A 25572-nucleotide genomic window follows, 5' to 3' on the forward strand; every position below is an offset into this window, starting at 1 on the left:
GCGGCTGCGGCCACGCCGGGCTTGGCCCTGCGGCGGGCGGAAGTGCTTGCACGACCCGTGCCCTCCCGTCGTGCTCCGGGTGTCCGGTGACCCTCTTCCTCCACTCCTGTCCCGTGCCCTCTCGCGGGCGGCGGTGTGAGCGCGTAATGGCCGCCTCGAAGCCCGTGGAGGCGGCGGGCGGCGGCGGCGGCGGCGCGGGGCTGTCTCGCTGGCAGCTGGCGTTGGTGCTGGGGGCGCCGATTCTGCTCGGCGCCGGCGCGCTCTACCTGTGGGGGCGGCGGTCGGCCCGCCGCGGCGGCAAGGGCGCGAGCGAGAGGAAGACCCCTGAGGGGCGGGCAAGCCCCGGGCCCTGCGGCGGCGGGCAGCCCGATGGGCCCGGCCACGAAGAGACGGTGAGCGCTTGCCGGCGGCCGTTGGCGCTGACCGGTCCCCACCTCACGCCACGCGCTGCGGCCGTTAGCCCCCCTGACGGGGAGGGGAGAAAGCGGGGCTTTGACCACCAGAGACGGGGCTTGCCTCCCCCGCCCTCAGCTGGCATGGGGGGTCTGGGGCTCAGCTCACCAGCTGGGGCAGCGAGGGGCTGGAGGGCGGGTGTTCCGTCGGCGGTGGGGTCGGAGAGTGGCCCGTCTCCAGTCAGCGGGCGGCAGAGTCCGGTAGGCCAGGCCACTGGCCCCGTCTAAAAAGCGGCTGTCAAGAGTCGAGATACAGGCCCTGGGGGACGCCAGTGAGGTGATAGAGCCATGCTGCAGCTCGGGCTGCATCCTCTTCGTGCCCAGAGTAAAACAGCGGGGAGGGCGACCCGTGTAACCGCGGAGATGTAGCCACCGGCTGTTACGATATTCACGGCTTTTTTTCTCGTTTTGCTGCCGTTGGTAGTACTTTGTTCAGAGTGTGTATGTGTGTTTGTTCCAGTCCTGGTACTGGTACTTGGAAAAGCACGTTGCTGAACACATCTTGTCATGAAGTGTACATCAGTCAGGTGAGTATGGGTCTGGCAACGTGCTGCTGTTGGGTGTTCTGCTGTTGGTGCTGTTGGTGTGTTTCTGCTTCTGAGGTGTGTTATAGTGATGAGTAAGTTGCTTCCAGTAATAGCATTTTGAAAAGGAAATCTGTGGTCTGTTGTGCATTAGTCTGAGGATACAGCAGAGTTTTAAGAAAACACAGTCCGAATCTTTTCAAAGTGAAATATTTTCCAGCGAAATACAAAAGATGCACTTTCCACACATCTTCGGCCACAGGCATACCGTGATAGTCACATTGTATTGCTGAGGTGAGGTTACAATTGACAAACATTACAAACATGAATTTGGCAAATTGATTTGTTTTGATAAGAAAATCTCATTAGGATGTACCTGCATTGTCTTCCCTGTTGTTGTGTAGCACCTGAAATGCTCTAACTGTCAGACCATGGCATAAACTTCCCATCTGAAATGATCAGAAGATGAAAAAAAAAAAAAACCCAAAACCAAACAACTTTGAGAGATTGGAAGGTCAGGTTTAACCTGGATCGTTTGATTGATGGAGATTAGTGTTACCAAGAGGGCAGACAGCAGCAGGAATGCAGGAGTGGCGAGGAGGGTGGCCCAGTTGGTGAATCATAGGGACTCTCAGGGAAGCCTAGTGAGCTGCAAAAGCTGTGCTGGACCTGGAGGCAGTTACTTGAAGGCAGTGATTTGTTCCTTCATGGACAACAGTACTGAGCAAATGGTGTACAGAGGACAAATACAGATATTGTTTACTGTGGTAACTTTGGCTTGTGGCTGCAAACAGCACCTGGCATATTTATGGTAGTGCGCTTGCTACGTGTGAGCTCTGGTTTGCAGGCTGCTCGTGACCTTTGTGTAGCTGCAGTGACTTTGCTATTGATGCGTTAAGTCTGGGTTTCTTGGTTGTGTTTCTGAATTGCAGTATGTACTTTCAAGTGGTTTGTAGTCATTTTGTAGTTATACCAAAATCAGGAACTTCAAACAATTAAACCAGTTATATAGCACTTAATGTAAAATATTGTATGTCTAGCTCGCTCACATTGAATCACAAATTAAATTACTGGAAGACTATGTATCTAAGAATATGGATAAGGTCGAGTGTATGGTACAGAGTACCTTGAAGAGTGTAATTGCTTATACTATAAAGAAATGAGAGATATTACTTAGGAAACCTGTAGAAGAACGTATCAGGTTTACCTGGTTACATGAGATAACTGTCTAGCTGGTCAAAATATGGCCGCAGCAGGAAATTGAATGTGGCTGCAAGTTCCCTTGGCTGCTTTATGTGTGTGTGGAGGATTGACTTCCCGTTCCTCATACTCAGTGGTGGTGCCATGTAGATTTCGTTTTTCCACATATATTTTATTAGTTATGGATGTTATTAATAAGGCTGTTGATCAAAAATACCACCCCTGAAATGCCTTACTTTTTAACTACGTGCATTGTATTGGTCTGCCTTCCTAATGTGGTGGGGTATTTTTTTAAACTTGGATTTCAAATACAAATCTGTACAGTGGGTTAAAGCCACTAATTCACAGTCTGAACATAAGAGGAAACTCTCTTAGAATAAAACATATAGGTCAATAATGAATGTGCTACAAACAGCTGTGTGTATGTGTGTGTCAGGTGACTATGCTTTTACTCATAAATACAACTTAGGGCTCAGACATTTTTGTGCATTCAGTAAATCAGCTTTTGTATCCATTTGATGCTCTGTTCACTGTTTTGAAGACATAACCTTGATTTTTTGTTTTGTTTTGAAAATACATTAGGGTCTAAAATCTTAATTGTTCTTTATTCAGACTTATTTTGCATACAGTTTGAGCTTTTCTTTTACATGCCTTAGAGGCCTCACATTTTTTCCCCAGGCTGTGCCTGCAGTAGGGGATTCTCCTGGCATAGATGCGCTGACCAAGCGTGGGGTCTGTGGCTGACGTGTTGGCAGAAGCCCTTAGCATAGGTACTATATTGGGAAGAGCTGAATTACTTTTCAGATTCTGTCTCCTGTACGCACAGCTTTTCAAAAGTACAGTCAGCTGGTATTATTGGACCAGTTAAGTGCTGATGATGAAACTGTGTCTGTGGATGACTCACAGAGGTTGGGAAGTCAAATTGCATCTGTTAATTACAGAAGTTGTCATTGTTTCTTATAATTTAGATGCAATGCTTTAGTTACTCAGTAACAGCAGTTGTTTTTTACATGCTTTCTTAGTTTGTAGTGAATGTTGCATAACTTAAGCCTGTTGGAGTAGTAAACTGCTTTGCATTTATTGTATTAATTGATACCCAGTTGATTAATGGTGTTTTTTACTTACTCTATGATAAACTTAGCAAGTTTATACCCTCCTTGTCTTGACAGGGGCATACACTGGCTAGTCAGTGAGACAGTGTGTTGGTTGGTTCTGTTTTGGTTTTTTTTCTTTCTCCTTAAGTTGAAATCACTTCCTTTTGCAAGTCTGTGATAGCCCAAATCTAACCCCTTTACTGTTTCACCAGTTCCATAGGGCAGTGCTGTGGTTTTGGTATGTGAGGAAGTACCAGGCAATGATTCTTGAATTGTTTAGTCAGCATTGTGTATTGCAGACAAAGCCATTTAGGTTCATAGCTTTTCACTCTCTTTGCACATTTTCTTCGGAGCTGGATATAGTCCTTGAGTGCAGTGATGGGTGAATGTGGCCAAACTCCTTGGCTTGTATGGTGTTACATTGGTATCAACAGCCAACTAGTATGGCTTCTTTCCATTATCTATCTTAACAGCAATTGCCAAATGTTGCCTATCTCACTGCTGTGACATTAGATCAGTGTATGAGCAAATTAAACCTCTTCGTCTAGATATATTTAAGTCGATACTTATTCTGAATTGATCTAAGCAAAGTATGTAAAAAGACATGTACCATGCACCTGTTGCCTAATCAATCTCACTATTGACTTACTGTAAGTCTTCTATTTTCCATGCAAGCTGTAGTGGACAGGTGTGGAAAACTAAATGTGTGTATGATAGCAGTAGAACAATTGTTAGACTCTGAGCAGCTCATGGGCAGCTCACTTATGGAAGGCATGAATGGCAAACTCATTTAAAAGCAAGGTGACTGTAATCTTGAGCTTAATTATTTCTAATTATATCCGTCCTTGCTTGGGCTCTGAATTTACATCTTAAGCTTATGTGAACGTAAGTTTTCTCATAGTGGTTTTAGTGCTAAGAAGAATCTCAAAGCCATTTATACTCTCTTAATGACTTTTTAGTATAGGTCTGAGATAAGAAATGAGATGAATGTTAGTCAAAACAACGCCTTTTTTAAAATTTTACTTGATCTCATCAAGAGATTCAGACTGGGGCTATTTTTTCTTTGAATGTGGAGGAGTTAAGATGGCTAAAGGCATAGTCCTCTTCCATGTCATCTGTCAGACAAGGGCTCATACAAATCCTTTTTACCCAAAACAAAATGCTGAAACTCTCTGCTTGTGCTTCTGTTGTGAATCACTTTTGTCATTGGCTGGCAGCAAATTTCTTGTTCTGTTTTAAAAAATAATCTCCCTCAAATATATAAGGTCTGAACTGCCAGTTTAACCATGCTGGTGTTGCTGAGGGTTACTGTAAAGCTTTATTACTCTCACAGATGGCAGTCTGTTGCTATCAAGTTGCTGTTGTTTGCATGCAGTTTCTGAACATTTTGTGAGGAAAGCACATTTGCTGAGGTTAAAGTAACAGTTAAGAAATTTTTGCTAGTGCTATCTAGTCTTTAGACAGTTAGCAATCTGCTTATTTAGTTACCTAGATAATGGAGGGCTTCTCAAGTACACAAGTGTTCTTTGGCTTGAACTCTGTTTTAAGACTAGTTAGTGAACAGTTGCTGAAAGCAGTCCTGAGATGTTATTTTTTATGTGACTGCAGATAACTTCCGATATTTTTGTTTATACTGCCTTGACTGTAATTGATTGTGGACTTTGATTCACTTTATTGAGCTGGTTTGCTTGTTGCAGAGATTTTTTGACCAGAAGATGACAAACTGGGAGTTTTTCTTGTCTAACCTTCACCATAGGAACAAAATATGTCCAGTGCACCACATAGAAAGGCAGTGGGTCAGGTGAGGAGAAGCAGTGAAGTTGGAAAATAATGTTGAGTATTATTATATTTGCCAGAAAATGGAAGCAGAAACTTGGGCATCAAGTTTGCATACATAATCAGTTCCTTATTCGTGTACCTTGTCAATGCAGCAACTGAGAAGGACTTGAGAGATGAGAAGCAGCAGCCTAAAACATTTTGTCAGGCTTGTAAAACTTCCAGAAACTGATTTTTTGCTAAGAATTAATTTTTGTGTTCCCATTTGTGCTATTATGAAAAGGTATTGCAGCCTATAATGTGACATGAGTTCTTTAATTAAAAAGCCAAACCAAGCCATCAGCTAAAAACCCCACACCCAGCAATAAGAAACAAAAGCGTACCAAAGGAAGACACTAATGAGATTCAGCATTTTAGTGGGTTTTGCTTCATCAGATTATACTGCAGATAGTCAAGTTGAAATATGTTACTTAAATGGAAGTTATTAAGCATGGGGGGAGAAGTTATGAATATTCTTTAAAATTTCACAAAATTAAAATAAAAACTTTGTTTTGGTTTTGTTCCTTAATTTGATCATTTTTATACCGGAGCTGTAAATTGATCCTCTATTTTCTCCTTAAAGAGTTTCATGATTGTTAAGAAAATTAATCTCATCAGAATAGTAATTTAAAATTAGAGTTTAAAATCTGTGTTTTATCACCATTTGGGCTTCAAGATATAGATACAATATTTTGTTAATTTAAATGCATAAATTCTGTACAGCCTGTGTGGGATCCATTTGTCATGGGTATGAGCTGCTAAGTGACTCTTTCATGAAAGTCCTTATCAGAATAGGGTTATTGAACATAGAGCTGTATCAGCCTTTGAATTTAAAATGTTGGCCATTCAATTCAACAGTGTATTGCATGCATACTTCGGTTGCAGAGATAAACCATCTAAGAAGTAGGAATCTAGTTTAAGGCAGCGTAAACAAACAAAACCCAGTTGATTTCTTTCTTACCATGGGCATTACTGCTAACTTTATTACATGATAGTATTTTGTGCTCCAACTCTTGACTTTTTACCCTCAAATTATACTATGCATGAGGCAGAGTAACCATGGAGCTAGCATCTATTTGATGATTCAGTTCTGTATAGTTGGTTGTGTGGTCTGTGTCCTGCTACTGTTACTCAAAGCTTACTGTGATAACAGTTACTAGTTTTAATTGGCTTTCCTGTGGCACCATGCCTGTACTCTGTAAAGTTTTTGGTTCTTGTTGCATGTACATAGATTAGTTTGAAGACTTTAAGCTTCCCAAGAAGCAGTAGAGCACCAGTGACACGCCCCAGAACTACAGATGTCTTGCTTCCAGTTACAGTTCCTATCCCATACCTGACACTGGAGCAGCTATTTCATTTGGATATTATCCAGTAGTTCTCATCTGTAGCATGTGTGTTTATGCAGGGATTTTAGTGCAGGGCTGTCAAAGTGCACAGGGTGAAGACGATGGACTGGTCAGGCTGAGGCACACGTAGGGGTAAAATATTCCTGGGCTAAAGGAATTATCAGTGATCATAAAGTAGTAATCTAGTTGTACTGTAGGCTTAATCTCTGCAGTTTTAAATAATTTGCATACTGAGAACACATGTATGAATGTTGCAACATGGCGCACATCTTGTGTTTTTTCCTTTTTGGTAGCAAGTAAGTTTGAACAGCACTGAATTTTTTATATTATTGTAGAAGGTCATTGCTAATGTGGTTTGCTGTAGAAATGCAGAAGGAAAAATAAAGCTGACTTTCGTGCATTTAAGTTTGCTGCATATGCTTAACCCTTCCCTTAATTAAAAGGGAAGCATTGTTGTATAAGGAGATAAATTTAGGTCTTACTGAAATAAGTGTAACCTTTTCAGACTTGGGTTATGTTTTAGAGAAACAGCTTATCAAATACATTGTTACTTGGCTGTCAGTAAAAATATGTGCACTCTAATTCTGATCTGTGTATCCATAGAGTTACACACAGTGTGTGAAAACAGGTGAAGTAAATAATCTTTTTCAGTTTGAATCTGAATCATTTAACCCCCCAAAAAATCAGCCATGCTGATTATCTTGGAATCATAGAATAGTTAGGGTTGGAAAGGACCTTAAGATCATCTAGTTCCAAACCCCCTGCCATGGGCAGGGATACCTCACACTAAACTATCTCACTCAAGGCTTCGTCCAGCCTGGCCTTGAACACTGACGGGGATGGAGCATTCACAGCCTCCCTGGGCAACCTATTCCAGTTCCTCACCACTCTAATAGGAAAGAACTTCCTCCTTATATCCAATCTAAACTTCCCTTGTTTCAGTTTGAACCCATTACCCCTTGTCCTGTCACTATAGTCCCTAAAGAAGAGTCCCTCCCCAGCATCCCTATAGGCCCCCTTCAGATACTGGAAGGCTGCTATTAGGTCCCCACGCAGCCTTCTCTTCTCCAGGCTGAAAAGCCCCAACTTCCTCAGCCTGTCTTCATACGGGAGGTGCTCCAGTCCCCTGATCATCCTCGTGGCCCTCCTCTAGACTTGTTCCAACAGTTCCATGTCCTTTTTATGTTGAGGACACCAGAACTGCACACAATACTCCAGGTGAGGTCTCACAAGAGCAGAGTAGAGGGGCAAGGTCACCTCCTTCGACCTGCTGGTCACACTCCCTTTGATGCAGCCCAGGATACGGTTGGCTTTCTGGGCTGCGAGCGCACGCTGCCGGCTCATGTTCATTTTCTCATTGACCAGCACCCCCAAGTCCTTCTCCGCAGGGCTCCTCTGAATCTCTTCTTTGCCCAACCTGTAGCTGTGCCTGAATCTCTTCTTTGCCCAACCTGTATCCTGTTCTGTGAACAATGGAGATGTGCAGACTGACTTCCCAGTGTGTGGTGACCCATGTGAGAAGAGCTTTTCTGGCAGTAGGAATATTTAAGAAATTCCCTCCCTTATATGGTTTCACTTGTCTCTCTTCAAGAGTGCCTTTGTTCTATCTGGATGCCTATTTTTATTTAAAAACTAATGCCAGTACCCGTTATCTGATTCTCTCATTCCATGATTGGAAACTAGTCCTTTAAAGAGGGGTTGTACAGCATCTCCTGGATTTCATTCAGGTTTTCAGTTTTAAAAATCATTTAAATGCTAAAAATGATCAGGCTGGCATGAAATGAGTGGACTTTAAGATAAACAGGCTGATGAAATGCAAAGATGCTTTCAGGTTTATCTTATAGTAATCTGGGTGTAGTTTGATGCTGGCAGTGGATGAGGTGAGAGAGGAGGCAGAAGTATGGTTAAAGAGCAGGATTGGCTATTGCCAACAAGTTATAGATGATCTTTTCAGCGCATGTCATTCAACAGGTGAGATGTAGTGAATTCTGCAGCTATTTAAGGCGTTACTGCCCCCAGTTTATATTCTTTCCCTCAGAGGGGTTAGTAAGATGACACGTGTTCATACCTCTCTGTTCATTTTGGTCTGGCATGTTAGCCTGAACTGCCCCAAAATGTTGATCCTGAAATCTAGGCTATCAAAGAGGAGCAGAAATCCAGAAGGTACATATTAGGTGTTTTTGCAGCTGTATATTTCTGGAGTGTGACTCACACCCCTTTGATAAAGAGAAGTTTTTTCATCTAATTCCATATAAGCCACAATATTTGATAACTGTTCTTTAAGTCTAGGGGTTACAGGTAGCAGTGTTAGTTTCTGCAGAAAAGCGGATGATCAACAGGCAGTGCAGAATATAAAGATTCATTTACCAGGGTCATAGGCCAGTTAGCCAAGTTTTCCATCCTCAGCTAAGAATGACTATGATGGTCCAGCACTTTGTATTAGCAGTTGGGTGAAGCTGTGGAGGAGTTAGCTGTAAAGTTAGTTTGTCTAGTGTATAGAAGGCAGAACAGCTTTGTTTTCCTTACAGGTTTTATTTTTCTTGTTCAGTAGGTTTTCCACAGAGTGTTTTCTGTGTTTAATTCATAGTCTTCTCAGTCAGCTCTGGTCTCACAAGCTCTGTGTATTTGAGTAGGAAACTTTTCCTATTTGAATTACTTGGAGGGCTTTTTTGTCTTCGCATATTTAGTCTTTGGAGAAATAACGTATCTTTATTGGTTCTACTGATCACCAGTCATGTAAGATTAAAACCTGTTTAGCTTTCCAAAAAGGAATTACTGCATTGTTTAATACCGTTACAGTGAATCTTTTGAAAAGTTGATGACTCCTATCTGATACACTTGCAAAAGAAAATTGGTTGTGTTTTTCCAGGAAATGGGAGGATTGAGATTTTTCAGCAGTCTAGGCTAGAGTTTACTGCTCAGATCCATTGTATATCTTTGAAGATCAGTGTGTAGCTTGTGTGCAGTGATGCTTTTCTTGTTTGAACTGTCCTATTACTTCCTTTTTCAGAGCCCTCTTGATAGAGCCCAAGCTGCTAAGAACAAAGGAAACAAATACTTTAAAGCAGGAAAGTATGACCAAGCTATTCAGTGTTATACTGAGGCTATCAGCCTGTGCCCTCCTGAGAAAAAACTTGATCTTTCTACCTTCTATCAAAATAGGGCTGCTGCATATGAACAACTGGTAAGCAATTAAAGATAGTTGTGTTTATTTTAAAAAATTTCAATGTAAATTGTGTATTTTGTCACTTTTGTCCACTGAAAGATCCCAGGTGATGATATCTGCTGCCTTCACAAGATGCTCTTGCTTGCAGTTATTTTTCACTAGCTCATCATGCTTTTTCACATACAAATAAAACTCTTCTGTTAACTTTTCTCGATCTATGTTATATAATTCTTGTGTGTCCTTTTCTTGTAAGACAAGCTTTTAATTTCTTATCCTCTGGAGCAGTTTTCTTGCATAGAAGTTAATTTTGCTTCTGTATACTAGAGTGTTTCTTTAACTTAGGTTAAAAGGTGAAAGGCCAAATATTTGAGTGGATGCTACTTCAAAAATTAAACAAATATCCCAGAAATTCTGCTAAAGCCTAAGACTTAAGTTTTGCATGTGTGGAAGTAACATTTACTTGATAGCTAAGTATACTTGATACTAGTTTTAGAAGTTGGCCAGTGTTATTAGATTTGCTTATGAGGTCAGGTTGGTGATTTGTATAATGGAGTGGAAAAGTTGGCTCTGTAAAGTATGAAGTATCAAGTAAGAGACTGTGTGATTAGAGAAATCTAGTCTTGAAAGTTACAGGAGAGACAAAACGGATCTTGTCTAATCAACTACTACTTATAACTAATGCATGCCATAATGAATCCCAAGTGTATGTGGTTCCTTTTTTTTAAATTATTAGAAAAACCTGTTTTAATAATCAATTTTGCAGATAAATGAAATTTTAATTCTTAATATCCTTGACCAGTTCTACTCCTACATATTCGTCATCCATTTATAGTAACATAGCATAGTAAATTGAAATAACAAGGGGTGTGTTTGTTGTTTAGAGTGGTTTAGCACTTTGTTGAACTTGTTAGTTGGTTTTCATTATGTTTACATCTTTTTTCTTCAAATTGGCTCATTGTCTTCTCCCATATGCTTTGTACAACTGCCTAGATTTGTTTTTCTGTAGGAATTCCTTTTCTGTTTCATGGCTGATCTGGTGCAGGTGGCTTGCAGTGCTGCCTGGCAGTTTCCTACTGAGAAACTTGTAGAAATAGAAGCAAGCAGGTAGAAACAGGGCCCTGGGAACTGATGCTGCTATCAGGTGGCATGACCCTGGAGTTGGTAGTAGAAAGCTAATATAATGCAGCTGAGTGGGGCCTCTCTCACTGTGTTGTTTTTCTACCCACAGCAAAGATGGACAGAGGTGGCACAAGACTGCACAAAGGCTGTTGAGCTTAATCCTAAATATGTAAAAGCTCTCTTCAGACGCGCAAAGGCTCATGAGAAGCTAGATAATAAGAAGGAATGTTTAGAAGGTGAGTGTCTCTTGATGTGTATACTTGAAAGTGGAATTAGTTCAGGTGCTTTGGAGGCAACTTCTGGGATGGTTTTACTTCTGTAACTATAGTAATACAGAATTATTTATTTAAAACCATTCATGGCTACTGCAACTAGATTTTATTTGCTTGTAAGTAGAAACCTTTTCCCAGTTTCCAAGCTCTCATCTCCTTATATCTGAAATAGCTGCTGAGAAATTGATGTTACTCTTGCCACTCAAGGTATTATTTTTGAGGATGCTCCTATACTTTAGAGTAGAATTCAACTAATATGCTTAGTGGATAATGCAGACAGCAGTTGTTTACTTTCGTACAGTAAGCAAACTTTGTTCCCTGTTTATTTTAGTGAAACTATATTACTACAGAAACCAAGGTGGTTTTGCAGGTGGAGATATATAGTCAGAAACGAGAGTATTAGTCATTTAAATGCATTGGCAGGTATTAAAGAGAAAACAGTTTAATTAGCATTTTGTTTTGATATATAACTGTGATGAAAATTGGAACAGATTTAACATTTTATTTTATTCTATTTTATTCTAATATTAACAATACGTATTTGGGAGAAACTGTGTCAAATCCTTCCAGATACTATTCCTAACAGAATACATTTTGAACTGTTGGGAAACTGTGACTGAGAAACCATGAAAATTATGGAGAGCTACAGGTCAGGTGTGTTGTCTGAGGACCCTTTTAAACTAAGGGACACTGCTTGAAAGGACCCATTTAAATTTCATCAAGTGAAGTAATTCCTGCTGTTGTAAGGTTAAAAGGCAAATGAAACTTTCGTCTGTGCTCACTATGAAAGAAGGACAGAAAATATGGCAGTGCTCTCGCTGTCAGATCTGTTAAGTATGTGCAAGAGCTAAGAATCAGGTCTGCTAAATTAGAAGGTAAATAAGGTGTGGACATTTTATCTATTTATTTATTTATAAGACTTCTTCGCCTCGGTCTTCACTGGCAAAGGCTCTGACTGCACCACCCAGTTCTTAGAAGGTAGATGCAGGGACTGTAAGAATGAAGACCTTGGGCCCACTGTAGGAGAGGATCTGGTTCGAGACCATCGTAAGAACTTGAGCGTGCACAAGTCCATGGGACCTGATGAAATCCATGATAGGTCCTGAAGGAGCTGGCGAATGAAGTTGCTAAGCCACTGTCCATCATATTCGAAAGATCATAGCGGTCAGGTGAATTTCCCGATGACTGGAAAAAGGGAAATATAACCCCCATTTTCAAGAAGGGGAAAATGGAAGACCTGGGGAATTACAGACCAGTCAGTCTCACCTCTGTGCCTGGTAAAATCTTGGAGCAGATTCTCCTGGACAGCATGCTAAGGCACATGAAAAACAACAAGGTGCTTGGTGACAGCCAGCATGGCTTCACTAAGGGGAAATCCTGCCTGACCAATTTGGTGGCCTTCTACGATGGGGCTACAGAATTGATGGACAAGGGTAAAGCAGTTGATGTCATCTACCTGGACTTGTGCAAAGCGTTTGACACTGTCCCACACGACATCCTTCTCTCTAAATTGGAGAGATATCAATTTGATGGATGGACCACTCACTGGATAAAGAACTGGCTGGACGGCTGCACACAAAGAGTTGTGGTCAATGGCTCGATGTCCGGCTGGAGACCGGTAACGAGTGGTGTCCCTCACGGATCAGTGTTGGGACCAGTCTTGTTTAACATCTTCATCGCTGACATGGACAGTGGGATTGAGTGTGCCCTCAGCAAGTTTGCCGATGACACCAAGCTGTGTGTCCGGTTGATATGATGGAGGGAAGGGATGCCATCCAGAGGGACCTTGACACGCTTGTGAGGTGGGCTGATGCCAACCTTGTGAAGTTCAACCATGACAAGTGCAAGGTCCTACACCTGGGTCGGAGCAATCCCAGGCACAGCTACAGATTGGGCAAAGAAGAGATTCAGAGCAGCCCTGTGGAGAAGGACTTGGGGGTGCTGGTCAATGAGAAAATGAACATGAGCCGGCTTCAGTGTGTGCTCGCAGCCCAGAAAGCCAACCGTATCCTGGGCTGCATCAAAAGGAGCGTGACCAACAGGTCAAAGGAGGTGATCCTGCCCCTCTACTCTGCTCTTGTGAGACCTCACCTGGAGTATTGTGTGCAGTTCTGGTGTCCTCAACATAAAAAGGACAAGGAACTGCTGGAACAAGTCCAGAGGAGGGCCACCAGGATGATCAGGGGACTAGAGCACCTCCTGTATGAAGATAGGCTGAGGAAGTTGGGGCTGTTCAGCCTGGAGAAGAGAAGGCTGTGTGGGGACCTAATAGCAGCCTTCCAGTACCTGAAGGGGGCCTATAGGGATGCTGGGGAGGGACTCTTCTTTAGGGACTGTAGTGACAGGACAAGGGGTAATGGGTTAAAACTTAAAACAGGGGAAGTTTAGATTGGATATAAGGAGGAAATTCTTTCCTGTTAGGGTGGTGAGACCCTGGAATGTGTTGCCCAGGGAGGTTGTGAGTGCTCCATCACTGGCAGTGTTCAAGGCCAGGTTGGATGAAGCCTTGTGTGGGATGGTTTAGTGTGAGGTGTCCCTGTCCATGGCAGGGGGGTTGGAACATGATGATCTTGAGGTCCTTTCCAACCCTAACTATTCTATGATTCTGTCTGCTGGCATAATGCCTTTCTGCCCTGTAAGACCATAGTGAGTAAAAAAGGATTACTTAGGTCACTGCACTCTTTATGAGTACATTGTGTTTTCCTGGGGACTCCAGTGTGCTTCTTGTCTGTGTCAGAGTTGCGGGGAGTTTATGTTTAAATGATGCCATAATAGTACAGCAGCCTAGAATTACAGGAACTATACTAAAACTCCAGAGTAAGAAACTTGTTTTTCAAATGTATTCAAACAATACGCTTTTTGAATTTCAAGTCCAAACTCGGTTCATATTCACTGATGTTTTAAGTGAAAATTGAATAGGAAAAATCAGTGGTAGTATTGCATTAACTTGGGGATCCAGAGAAATAATGTACCATAAGAGCACATTTCACACTGCAAAGCATGATTCAGGTAACAATGGGTTAACATTTGCAGAGGCTTCCATATGTGACTGAAAGTGATGTGCCTAGCACTTTAAACCAGCCAGCAAGGTATCTCTCTTAAACTTCGTCCATTCCAAAGACATGTAAGTGAATGGGGCGGGGGGGGAAGAGAGACATAATATGGGAAGATTTCTTAAACTGGGGAAGAAGCAAGATGTAATGGGACTGAATATTAATTTTAAGAGTAGACAGTTAGGACCAGTCCCAGAAGAGAAGCTGTGTTAGCACTTTTAAGGTGAGCATGAGATGAACATAATTACTGTCCTCAGAGTTTCAGAATGGTGAGAGCCTCAGCTGGAGGTACACATTTTCACTGTTCATCTAAGTGTGTTTGTCTCTAGATAAAACCATTAAGATAAAAATAAATGCAATTTTTTTAATTCACTGTCATGAAGTCCTTTTATCACAAGATCATTTTGGTTACAAATTTATATCTTGGAAAACATGATAAATACAGCAAATTGGAAGCAGAAGCTTTTACCCTGGAACAGGACATGTATTAGTTTGGCAGACTCATTTTAACAGTGGCATATTTTAGTGTACTCCAGTGACTATCAGAATTTATTTTTAATCTCACTTTTGTGATTAATTTTTTTTTTGTTGTTGGGGTTTTTTTTTTCTTTGTTTGTTTCCTAGATGTCACTGCAGTCTGCATTTTAGAGGCCTTCCAAAACCAGCAGAGTATGTTATTAGCTGATAAAGTTCTTAAACTTCTTGGAAAAGAAAAGGCCAAAGAGAAATATAAGGTAGGTCTTGTGATATTGCTGACAAATTCTGATTTCACCTGACTGGTTGTTGAAATTTTGGTTGTTGGCATTCTGTCAGTGCTGTATAAGCAAGTCATTGTCTTCATCTGTTCAAGAGTAAGAATCAACACAGTTTTGTACAAGGCTACTATTGTATCAGTGTTGTTTTCTTTTTGGGACCTGTCCAAAGTTTTTTAAACCTCAGTAGAATGGCTGTTCCTAATAGCTGTTTTCTTTTAATAATCAAATTTATTATGACATTCAGCACACCCTAAGTTAATGTGCTTCCCAACATGGGTCTTTTCCAGACTTGTAACATAATGGAAACAGTATATGTTGGAACAGCAGCAGTCAAATGTTCAGTTGCATATCAGGTGGCTGAGTTAGGGATGTGTGTTGAGATAGGAAGGTTTATACATCATAATAAAAAATGCATAAAAATGCTGGTTCCATATATAACAAATAACTTAAAATGAGAGGAATTATGATTGAGGACTTTTCCCCCCAGGTTATTCTTGGTTTAATAAACACAAATTTCATGCAGAAAGGATTAAGTTGACAGCAGAATTCCTACCTTTTAGAAAGTGGTAAAATAACCTTCTTTTAAGGTGGGGTGGTAGCTTTTCTAAGAGGAAGAAAAGCATTGCTTAAGAAAAAATCATGTAGTGTGAAGTCACATCTATTTAGTAGTGGGCAGACTTCCCGATTCTGTCTTAAGAAATACTACTACAGATTACTTCTGACATTCAGTTTGTCCAAGTCTGTTTCTGTTTCATTTCTGTGAATAGGTCCTCATACCTGTACTTTCCTATTTTAGCATTCAGATGTGTTTGTGTTACTGTTTGGAAACCGTGGAAAAGAGAACTATGCAAATACAGGGGTAGCAAGGAGCAGTCATGTTAAGTGGCTGTAGGTTTACAAAAAAAGTTGGAATAGGTATTAAAACATTCTCAGTTGATATTAAAATGTTCTCGCTTGGTTTTTTGTGCTGGTGGTTGAATACCAAAATCCATGTTGGGTTTGAGATGCTGAATTTCTTTCCTATAGAAACTCACAGAAATGTATGCAGTTGAGGTAATAAAACAAATTGTGCTATTTAGTGTGTTGTGGTAGCATCACAAAATAGGCGTGTTTCAGATAGGCAGGATTATGATAGAACTAATAGAGAAGACTGTGGTCAGACTTTTCTTGCAAGAAAGACTGAATTGTAATTCTCATGTGCAGTGTTCGTTTTGAGCAAGGAGTGTTTATTGGCTGTAGAAAGGATTTTGTACCTGAGAGGTGTTACTTCTGGGACTTCAAGTAAAATGTGTGGTGTCTGGGCCAATCTCCGTATAAAATTAGGATATTGCCTCATTAGTGTTCATAGCAACGATAGACAGCAGCTTCTCTTGGGCAAGTTGGAGGAAAAAGGGCAAATTTCATTCAGAATCTGCTTGAATTTAGGCTCATACTTAAATCACCAGCTCACATTTTTCACCTTATTTATGTGCACACATACTGCTTTAGTACATCTACCCAATGTCTTATAATACCCTAAGAGTCTTAATTTCTGGCCACACATGCAGAAATTTACTATCTCCCCCCTCTTGAATATCTTCACTTTATTTCTAGTGGTGATGGGTGTTATGTTGTGATCTGAAGTTTAAATAATCGCTAAATGTCAAACTGTCAAATCAAAAGTATCAGACTATCAAATGAGATAGTAGAAACTCAAACACTGTTTCTTTCATGAACGATATTTTTATAATAATATTTGTTTATCCATTGCCATATACTTGCCATCTGATCTTACCATCTAATGACTTGAAATTACATTTCTCTGTTTCAGAATCGTGAGCCTCTGATGCCCTCACCACAGTTCATTAAATCCTACTTCAGTTCTTTCACAGATGATATAATCTCCCAACCTTTGCTTAAGGGTGAGAAATCAGATGAAGATAAGGATAAGGAGGGAGAGGCTTCTGAAGTAAAAGAAAAGTGAGTGTACAGTGCAGTTGGGAGTTGTTTGGTATTGGAATTAAGTTTGCAGTGATTTTTACATTCTGCTCAGTGTAACTTGCTGTTTTTATAGTACTTGGCATGGGAAATCCTGTGGTAATAAAGTGAGCCTATGAAATGAGATCAGTATTAAAAATGAAACTTTTATGAAAGCTGACTAGTTAGTTCCAAAGCTCTACTAAATAGAGAAAGGACAATGAGATTGGGGAGATATACTAAATACTTACAACAGTATCAGTAAATTTTAGGAGATGGGAGTACTAAAGAGTGCTGAATGATGCTTCTGGAGAAAGGAGTGCTTTATACTGCAGGAAGAGAGCAAGTTAGTGTTTGGATTGGAAGAGAGAAGACAAGCTAGGAAAAGGGTCTTTATTAATTAAAACTGTGAACGTATAGCAGCTTGGACTACAAGGGCATTTTAACTTTCTGGAATCAAAATGCACATAAATGAGAGATTTGTTCTGACAAAGAAGAGCTTGAGCTTTTTTGTTTTTTGAGTGGCACTTGAGAACTTTGTGAATGGTGCTTTAACTTACTATGCTGCTTTCCAGTTTAGTTTTGGAAGATATCACTGCTGTCAGTATGGAAAACCTTACAAAAAGTGCTAAGTTTTCTTTTATTTCACTTTTTTTTAAGTAAGATAGAATGTCCCTATCTACAGGCAGATCCACTGAATGCAGAACACTTAGCTGAGGACAAGGCAGTGCATACCATAAATTTTGCTGTTAAATCCTTCCTTCCATGTATAAACAGCACATTGCTAGGTTTGATGTTTCACTTTTCTGCCCTGGAATTCCAATCCAACCCTCTTGTTTTATAGCAGATTATCGCTGCCCTTAATGTGAAATAAAATTTCAGGGGACAAATGAAGCTCAAGTTCAAGAGCTTTAAAACATTTTTTATTCATTATTTCAAATGTAATTTGGCCATTTTTTGAATTGTTTTCAGTCTGTGATGGCTTGTCCAAGAATATTTGTAACTATTTATTATGCTGGTGTTGTAACAGAGTATAGCAAAAGTTAGTATTTGTTATGATTAAATGAAAAATCTGAATTGAAATTGCAGTGAATATATATATATATATACACAACTGTTCTTACATCATTTACAGCTCTGGCTATTTGAGAGCAAAACAATATATGGAAGAAGAGAACTATGACAAAATTATCAGTGAAAGCACAAAAGAAATTGAAGCAAAAGGAAAATACATGGCAGAAGCTTTGCTTCTGCGAGCTACTTTCTACTTACTTATTGGCAATGCAAATGCTGCCAAACCAGACCTAGATCAGGTCATCAGCATGGAAGATGCAAATGTGAAGGTAAGAATCTGTCACATCTGGATTATAGTTTGGGTTGAGAAAATGTAGAAGTTAGATGATAAACTTCCATTATAGTGCAAGAAGTTGTTTTTCAAAGTATTTTCAAATACTTGAATGGGAGTGTTCTGGTTTATTTACTGTTTTGTCTTATTTTTTTCAAAAGATTTGTTGATTTTTCTGAGACAGCTGTGCTAAGTAGTACAAACAAAAGAACAGAAGAATTTGAATTGAACTGGAGGCTTACCCAGCCCAAAATAGTGGTTCGTAGATAAGAGAAAAATGTTAATTGTACTTTCATACTGAACTGCTTCACAAAATGTTGGTGCATAGGGAACCTGTCTTTTGAAAGTATTTTTGGAGGCTTGAAAGTCCACTGAGATGGAAGCACAGACTGACATATTTGAAATTAAGCAAGGGAGTTGATTCATTTAGATTCAGTATGAAATTTACTCCTGCTTAGAATGAGTGAAATCTGTCAGTAGGAGAAATGAGTCAAATGAAAAATTTACTGTAATTGTAACAAAGCCTTAAATCTGGGGGAATGCTGGAGTGGCTGATATTTCTTTGAACTTGTTTTATAGCTCCGAGCTAATGCTCTGATCAAACGAGGAAGTATGTATATGCAGCAGCAGCAACCTATGTTGTCCACTCAAGATTTCAACATGGCTGCTGATATTGATCCTCAGAATGCAGATGTTTACCACCATCGAGGACAAGTAAGGCACATTAGAGGTCTCATCCCAGTACCTGAATATTTCAGTATATACTAAAATAAAAAATAAAGATCTGTATATCATTGGAGACACTTTATACTATTTGTGGCAGAAAACCATGAACTCCTAATTTGAGACTGTTGCAGAATAAACACATAGTCTTATTTGCTGGTTCTGGTCAGGCAGAAACAGTTTACTTCTGTAGCTGTAGAGTAACAGAGGTTCAGCCCTCTATCAATACAAACTGACTTAAAAGTTCCAGGCCTTATATACATTTACAGTAGATATAAGTTGCCCAGTGAAGGGGCTGATACGTCAGAGCATCATCTGCATAGAAGCTTTGTTACAGCAGATGTAACGTGTTCTTTGATAACTCAGCATCTCTAGCACTGTGGCCTAGACTTGCATCTGTTCAGCTCATCCCTCTCTGGCTTGTGATGCTGCTGTGTCTTTGACTAACTTCTGAACATGGACAGGCCTGCTTCCACAGACGTGTAATATAAGAGGTGATGGAATAAAAGAGGAAACACTCCCATATGCAGATGTGCTAAGTCATATTCATAAGGAAGACTTCTATGGCTTGAGTGCCTCTCTGCATAAATTCATTAGATCACTTTAATGCTCAGAAATATGAATGGTGTTACGTGGTAATTGAGAGGAATTAAAGTTTTCTGCAGCTTACAAATTGGTGCTTTACAGGAGCTTGACAATGAAGTGAAAGAATGATGAAGTGAGCTCCTCCTTTGTGGAGGAATGAGAATGTCAAAAAAAAAAAGTGTTGAAATGCAAGCTGGGAAAGCAAAAATGTTGTGACATACAAATAGTCCGTGGGCATTAACTACAGCAAGGCAAAGCAACTTGGGAAAATACGGCATAGTTTTGGAAACTGGACATAATGCTAAAGCAGTAATGGCAACAGCCTGAAATCAGGCATTCTTAATCCTTGCACATGCACATTGCCTTTTTGTGTATGAAGCTGGTTTCACACTGGTGGCTGTGTTACTTTATGGCAGTGATTTTTAGTCATGGTTTTTGTAGATTTCTAGGCAGTTCTGCACCTGAACTGGAGACGGAAAGAGTAACTAATGATAATTGAATTATCACTTAAGTGTATGAAGCACCGATTAAATGCAGAAATAGGATTTTCTTTCATTCTGGCTAGCTGAAAATCCTGCTTGACCAAATAGAAGAAGCTGTGGAAGACTTTGATGAATGTATCCGATTGCGACCCGATTCTGCCTTGGCTCAAGCACAGAAGTGTTTTGCTCTGGTAGGTAACATGCTGGTTATCTGGGTGCTTTTTCTTTCCTGTAAAACATACTTGGATATGTGGTAGGTTCCTGAAACCATATGTGGTAGATGTACAAGCATGCCACTTTCTGGAACTTGTAATTGTTATGATGCATGCATCTCATGGGAGAGCAGATAGAGGTCTCGTGAGCCTGGGTTTGTCGTGGTGGTTCATTTTTTCCTTCTTTTTTTATTTTCTTTTGAATAGTATCGCCAGGCTTATACAGGAAGTAACGCTTTGCCTGTGCAAGTAGCCATGAAGGGCTTCGAAGATGTCATTAAAAAATTTCCAAAGTGTGCTGAAGGTTATGCACTCTATGCTCAGGTATATTTGTCTCTGTCTTAAAGAAAATGCTGCATTCTCTTGCACCTTTTATCTTTGATAACATGCATTTCTTCAAATAATATATGAAGATTTTTACGAATAAGTTCTGGGATAATACATGCTGTTTTAATAAGCTACCTGAACTTACGGGTGTGGGTGTTTGGGGGTATAGGAAGTAACGGGTGAATCAGTGGAGCAGAATATAAGTGATGAGAGTCAAGGGTGGTTATTAGGAAACAAGAGGTCTGGCATATTCCTGCATGTGTGTGGCATCTCTCTTGATGGATGCCAGGGATTGTCTAGGTAATTTGGGAATTAAATGTGTGGTGCTAGGGTAACAGTTTCAGTCTGCTATGAGTGACATGTACTGATCAAGCAGAGTTCAGTAGAAATGTTTAGAGTCTAGTTGTATTGGAGACTGTAATTTCTTCAATAAGAAAACTTACTTTTGGTTCTAGTATGGAGCATGTGATCTTCCAAGTTTAAGTAGGTGGGTAAGTACAGATGCACTTCCTTTTGGAACAGTTGTGTTTGAGAAAGGAAGAAGTTGAGACTTGCAGGTACAGATTTTCAGAATGGTTTTTACTTGCAGTATGCTTAGCATGTTGCTTGTGTAACATTACAGGTGGTACTGTGGTCAGTAATTTGTGCACTTAAAGCTAGGCACTGAATTTTGAAACTTAACTCTGGTAACTGATGTGCCTGGCCTGCTTGATGATAGAGAGCTATCTCTAATCTCGCATTGTCAATATGATTTTAATTAGAATTAGCCTACCACAGAGAGCATGTTTTGGCTGCTTTTTGACATACAAGTTTCTATTCTGATGCAGGCACTAACTGATCAACAGCAGTTTGGCAAGGCTGATGAAATGTATGATAAATGCATTGACCTTGAGCCAGACAATGCCACTACGTATGTTCATAAAGGGTATGTATTGAGTTTGCGGTCCTTTTGGTCAAGGCCAGTTGGCATATTTAGATGAATCAACCTGAATTGAATGTTTTGTTGTGAAAACAACTTAGTGTTGTTGAATATATTTCTACAGTTTCTCTTGGCTGAACTGGAAATAAGTTTCAGGAAAGTTTCATTCCTAATTACACATCTACTTGAAGTATATCTGGCTTCTACTTTAGCCCTGTCTTAATTTCACTTTTTACTGAAATTTTCCCTTTCATAAATTAACTTGTAACCAGTCTTCTCAAGAGGAATTAGCCTTTCTTTAGAGTCATTGAACTGGTAACATCACCTATTGAAATTGACTTTCACATGTTTTTAAAAGCCACGAAGTTACTGTTACCCTGCATTAGGATTTAAATACAGTTGGGCTTTTATTTTTGCTTATATGATGAGGGTTTTGGGAAGAGTATGTGAAGTCTGTTCTGAGTTTCCTTTCTCTTCTAGTTTACTTCAGCTCCAGTGGAAGCAAGATTTAGACAAAGGGTTAGAACTCATAAGCAAGGCAATTGAAATCGATAACAAATGTGATTTTGCATATGAAACCATGGGAACTATTGAAGTACAAAGGTAATGTTGAATTGGAATGTTAAGAGTTCTTAGTTGTTTTTGAATTTACAGTAGTCCTTTAGATATCCTTATGGATTTTAAGTTGAACAGGCTCCCCAGGGAAGTGGTCACACTACCGAGCTTGTTAGAGTTCAAGGAGCATCTGGACAATGCTTTTAATCATATGGGTTAGTTTTAGGTAGTCCTTCAAGGAGCAGGGATTTGGACTCAATGATCCTTACGGATCTCTTCCAACTTAGGATCTTCTGTGATTGTCTTCTCCCGAGTGCTGTGCAAGGCCAGCTCTTATCTGGAGTCCTGATTTCTGTTCTGTAACTCTTGAGTAAAGCCTTCCTTTCTCTATGGCTTATGATCTGACAAGTTCCCATGTTCACTGTTTTCATGCAGATGACTCTTTGTATGTTTAATCACATACTTCCTGCATTTAAAGTGACTTCCTTAATCATTATTAGGCTTCCTGTATGCCTCATGTAGTGTTTAAACACAATCTTAGTGGACCATTTGTACTGAGGATCTTGAGCTATACTCTCAAGTCTGACAATTTGGGTTTTATTCCAACAGGACTGCAGTTCGCAAGTTCACAGGGCAAAGAGGAAAGACTAATGTGCACTATTCTGTAACAGAATATTACAGTTAGGCAAAAGTTTGGGGTGTAGCTGATAGTATAGTTAAGTTTGGTTTTTTTACATGTCTAGCCACCAAAAGGACAGACACTTAAACTGTTTCTGTGAAACATTTTGTAAGCATTTCCTAATCAAATAATATGAGCTCTTGTCTGTGTACTAGTTCTCCTCTAAAGTATACAAACTCTTTTTTCAAGGAGGATGAGAGTTCATTTAGCTGTCCCATCAGTATTTTTTGTAAACTTGGTGTCTTGTAGAGAACATTTTATCCCACAGTACCACCCACGGGGGCTCTCAGGAGGAGTTATATAACAGCTGTCATAGTTGCTTAGACTTGGTAACAACTTCTCTCAGTTTGCTCATCATGATCACAAGTTCTTGTGGTGGTTCCTCCCAAAGTCATTTTAAACTGCTAGTAATGGAGAGTGTAAGTCAGAGGAAAAAACGATGATGTAGGGATGAAAAGTTTGTTATGCTGGTCTTAATTGGGACTACATTTTGGTTTATTTCAGGGGTAATCTGGATAAAGCCATTGAAATGTTCAACAAAGCTATCAACCTGGCCAAATCTGAAATGGAGATGGCCCACCTCTACTCACTCTGTGATGCTGCCTATGCCCAGACAGAAGTTGCAAAGAAGTATGGATTGAAACCACCAACACTGTAAAGAAACTAGGAGGAAATGACCTTCTAAAGTGAAGTTGCCCACTTCAGCCAGCCCTAAAGATGCTGTTGCAGACCATGTTGAATGGTGGAACTTAGTTTTTTCCCGTTTGTGGTGTTGTCATTTGCTACATCTGTTAAATGTTTAGGTGTTGTGGGATTGGTTGTTCAAGGAAGTATGCAGTGTTGCATCTTGTTCCTTCTGCAGTAAAAACCTTAAGGCGTGTTAAGGGAAATGAAGTTGCAGGGGAACAAAAGGAAGATACTTTGGCCATGCAAATAAAAACTTCACACTGGTTCATTTTGGGTGATTATGTTGTGGGCAGTTTTTGCTTTATCAACCAATATAACAGCATGTTGGGGGTTTTCCTGTTGATTTTAAAGGTTAATACTAGTCAGTGCTGTAAAATAGGTTTCTTTTTTATATGCAGTTAATCTTTGAGGGTTGATTTTAATTTTGCAAAAAGGAAAAAATAACTTTGAAACTGTTTAATAATAGGGTTTTTTTAAGTCAGATGTGGAGAGAATCCCTGTAAATATATGCAAGCATGCACAGTCTTCACTTAAAGCCCCTCCCACCCTCTGCACACCTTACTTAGAAATAGTCCTGTGGCAGCTATTAGGGAATTAATTTGATAGTCCTTATGCTCACCCCAGAAAGCCCTAGCATAGTATATTCGAGAGCAAAGAAATAGGTTGGCCGGGGAAAGAGATCAGGTAACACTGCTCCAGTGCAGATTTTACTGGAAGAAAAGCCTTGTTCCTGTGCTGCAGTCCTTACTTGAATGTCACAGGAAATTGTTCCAGAGGGTTCAGAGGGACTTTAAAGAACAGAAAGCACTGCTGGGTGTATTGCTCCCAAGGTAAGGTCTTGCTTGCATATGATCTTTGTCATCTCTGACACTTCTGCTTAAATGTAACAGCTAATTCACTGTCTGAATTCTCTTCAGTCTGGAGACTGCAGTGTTCTGATCTGCTCCTTGTAACAGATCCTTTGCCAGGATTAAGTGAGATAAGGAACAAAGCATAGGCTAAAACTTCAAATAATAGATCTAGAATCTGTACTGGTTTTCTTGTTCCTTAGGCTCCATCTTGTCCAAGATGACAATTACTGTAGAGAGGAAGCAACTGTTATGCAAGTGGCAGATCAGGAAATCATTAAATACCAGTATAAACTGTTTCCCTCCAGCTGGGAACTTCACAGAGGGCTCTCCTGCTTTGGGTTGATCTTTGGATCTGTGGAAGCCAGTCAGTCCATCTTGCCTCTCCCTGGATTGATGTCGTGGGATCAACCTCATGCCAGTACTTAACTGATGTAGCTTAATTTATTATATGCTAATTTGGGCTTCTTTCCATCCTGAAATCGTAGGTTTGCTTGTGCTGAATTGTCTACTGTATTTCAGCTTTTAAAGAAATGAACCATGCTGTGGTCAAACTGTTGTTCTTTAGTTGTGCCACCACATAGCAGCAGCTTGTATTTTCAGCTTGACCTTGCTTTCTCTCAGCAACTACAACGAGAATTCAAATGGTGTAGACATAAAGATTTAATCATTATATTTTAACTAGCTCAGTAGGTGGTCTGAAACAGCACTGGTGTAGAATTGAAGTCAGTAAAAGGTACTGGTGGCTTCTAAGGACACTGCACATAACAAGTGTCAGCTGTCTTCTGGAACTTCCAATCTCTGCACTGATGACCTGAGAATAAAAATACGCCAGACTGACTTGTGTCCTCCTGAGGAGTTTTTATTTGCATGGCCTTACTTACATTGGCATTTCTCCTCCTCACCCCACCTGTACCCCATTCCTTATCCCCCCCAATCAATTAAGGGGAAAAAGCATGTGCTGTTGAACACTAGCATTCCAAATCATCACAGACTTTTGCCTGTTCTTGGACTAGTTTGAAACTGCACTGAAAGGATGCATTGTCTGTAATTTTTTTTTTTTTTTTTTTTGTAAATGATGTATTACCTGTAAACTGAAAAAATAAATATTACCTTCAAGTATCTCTCTCTGACATGTGTAAGAACAGGTTTTGATGAAAGTGTTCTGCAGTGGTGCTCTCTGTTCTTATTTGAGGTTGCTCTGACTCTGGGAAGAATAATGATGACTGACTCCCTCCCATCTTCTCCCACTTCAACCTTCAAGAAAAAATGAGGAGACATGGAATTAAGAAGTCTTTTCTCTGTGACTGCATCCATCACCCACAGAGATATGATTTTGAGAGCTGAATATTACAGGGAAAAAGGAAATCCAGCCAGGAAAGCTGGGAGTCTGGTGGCTGACACCCCATTAATCAGTGTATGCCGGTGAATCCCTTTAGTGAATGAATGATACAGTTA

The 25572-nt window shown here is 40.1% G+C and overlaps 1 protein-coding gene across 1 annotated transcript; it reads left to right on the forward strand.

Annotated features, from left to right (window-relative positions):
- Positions 1-87: 87 nt before the first annotated feature.
- Positions 88-25236, forward strand: TOMM70 (translocase of outer mitochondrial membrane 70). Its single transcript, XM_065676563.1, has 12 exons — positions 88-392; positions 9442-9615; positions 10826-10952; positions 14666-14775; positions 16607-16755; positions 17888-18095; positions 18677-18811; positions 19971-20078; positions 20307-20423; positions 21254-21351; positions 21826-21948; positions 23084-25236. The coding sequence occupies exons 1-12, from the start codon at positions 147-149 to the stop codon at positions 23235-23237; spliced, it is 1749 nt and encodes a 582-aa protein (XP_065532635.1). The 5' UTR covers positions 88-146; the 3' UTR covers positions 23238-25236.
- The last annotated feature ends 336 nt before the right edge of the window (positions 25237-25572 follow it).

This window comes from Lathamus discolor, chromosome 4 (genome assembly GCF_037157495.1).
Source record: "Lathamus discolor isolate bLatDis1 chromosome 4, bLatDis1.hap1, whole genome shotgun sequence".
In the NCBI taxonomy this organism is placed as follows: domain Eukaryota; kingdom Metazoa; phylum Chordata; class Aves; order Psittaciformes; family Psittacidae; genus Lathamus; species Lathamus discolor.